The 1,009-nt window shown below is 26.3% G+C and overlaps 1 protein-coding gene across 1 annotated transcript in view; it reads right to left on the reverse strand.

The window, feature by feature from the left end:
- Positions 3-1,009, reverse strand: part of LOC107617163 — a 4,611-nt gene continuing 3,604 nt past the window's right edge. The window contains exon 4 of the mRNA XM_016318941.2: positions 3-317. Coding sequence (XP_016174427.1) covers positions 154-317 — 164 coding nt within the window. The 3' untranslated portion in view covers positions 3-153. The remainder of the gene's footprint in view (positions 318-1,009) is intronic.

The raw sequence follows: 1,009 nt of genomic DNA on the forward strand, positions 1-1,009 counted from the left end.
ACTTTATAGCATTTGCATGAAATTACTAAAGAGAAATACATCACAGTGGTAAATTTTAGGGCATGCGTATACATAAGTTGTAAAACACACTATCCTTTTATTTATTTTCCATGCAAAACACGACTAAATACGGTTTATATGTTGATATTTGGTTTAATTTATTGTCTCCTCGTCAATGTCGCCATACCATGTTTTACCACCATTATTTGTCATGCTAGAAGCCTTTGCTGGAAACACATGGAATAAAGTCGCATCAATTTTTGAAGGCCTCGTCATAATTTTGCGATGCCTTATTACTCTTCCATCTTCAAAGTTCTCTGGATCATCAATTCATTTGTTATAATAATTAGAAGGTTGAAAATGTAAACATCTTGTGATGAGGAGATTAATAAAAAAAAAAAATTTCTAGTTGGTTCAAGTATTAAAAAGTACATATTTTAAATGTCCTAAAAATCAATTTATCAACCAATTCAAGTCAAAATAACTAATATGGGAGACTGTTTAGAGAACAAGAAATTAAAATTACTTTTTGAAAACCAAAGAATTTAAACAATTCTTTTTGTCAGTAACAAAAGGTTTGCATTAATAACATTTTGAGTCTTGTTGCACAAGGTGGATCCAAAAATTCGGTAGAAGAGCTGAAAATTAAAAAATTGTATAATTTAATATATTTGGTACCATATGTAATTAATATCAGTGTTTCCTTTTAGTTAAGAAAATTGTTAATAGGTGTCCTGTCAAATATAGAAGTTATCTTGGTTCTTATAAAATTTTTCTTTTGGTTTTAGGTTCCGTAAAATATGAAAATTATTTATTTTGGTTTTATTTTGTTATTAATTAATTTTCTTTACTAAGTGTGTTGATGTGACAAGTAATTAAGTTCTGTTATTTTTTATGTTAGATGGCATGAAATAATATAAAGAAAAAACTATTTTAAAGGATTGGTTGAGAGAGATTTAATTATTAAAAAAAAATTAATATCAAAATTATTAAAAAAGTTAATTTCTGT

This window comes from Arachis ipaensis, chromosome B09 (genome assembly GCF_000816755.2).
Source record: "Arachis ipaensis cultivar K30076 chromosome B09, Araip1.1, whole genome shotgun sequence".
NCBI classification, from domain to species: domain Eukaryota; kingdom Viridiplantae; phylum Streptophyta; class Magnoliopsida; order Fabales; family Fabaceae; genus Arachis; species Arachis ipaensis.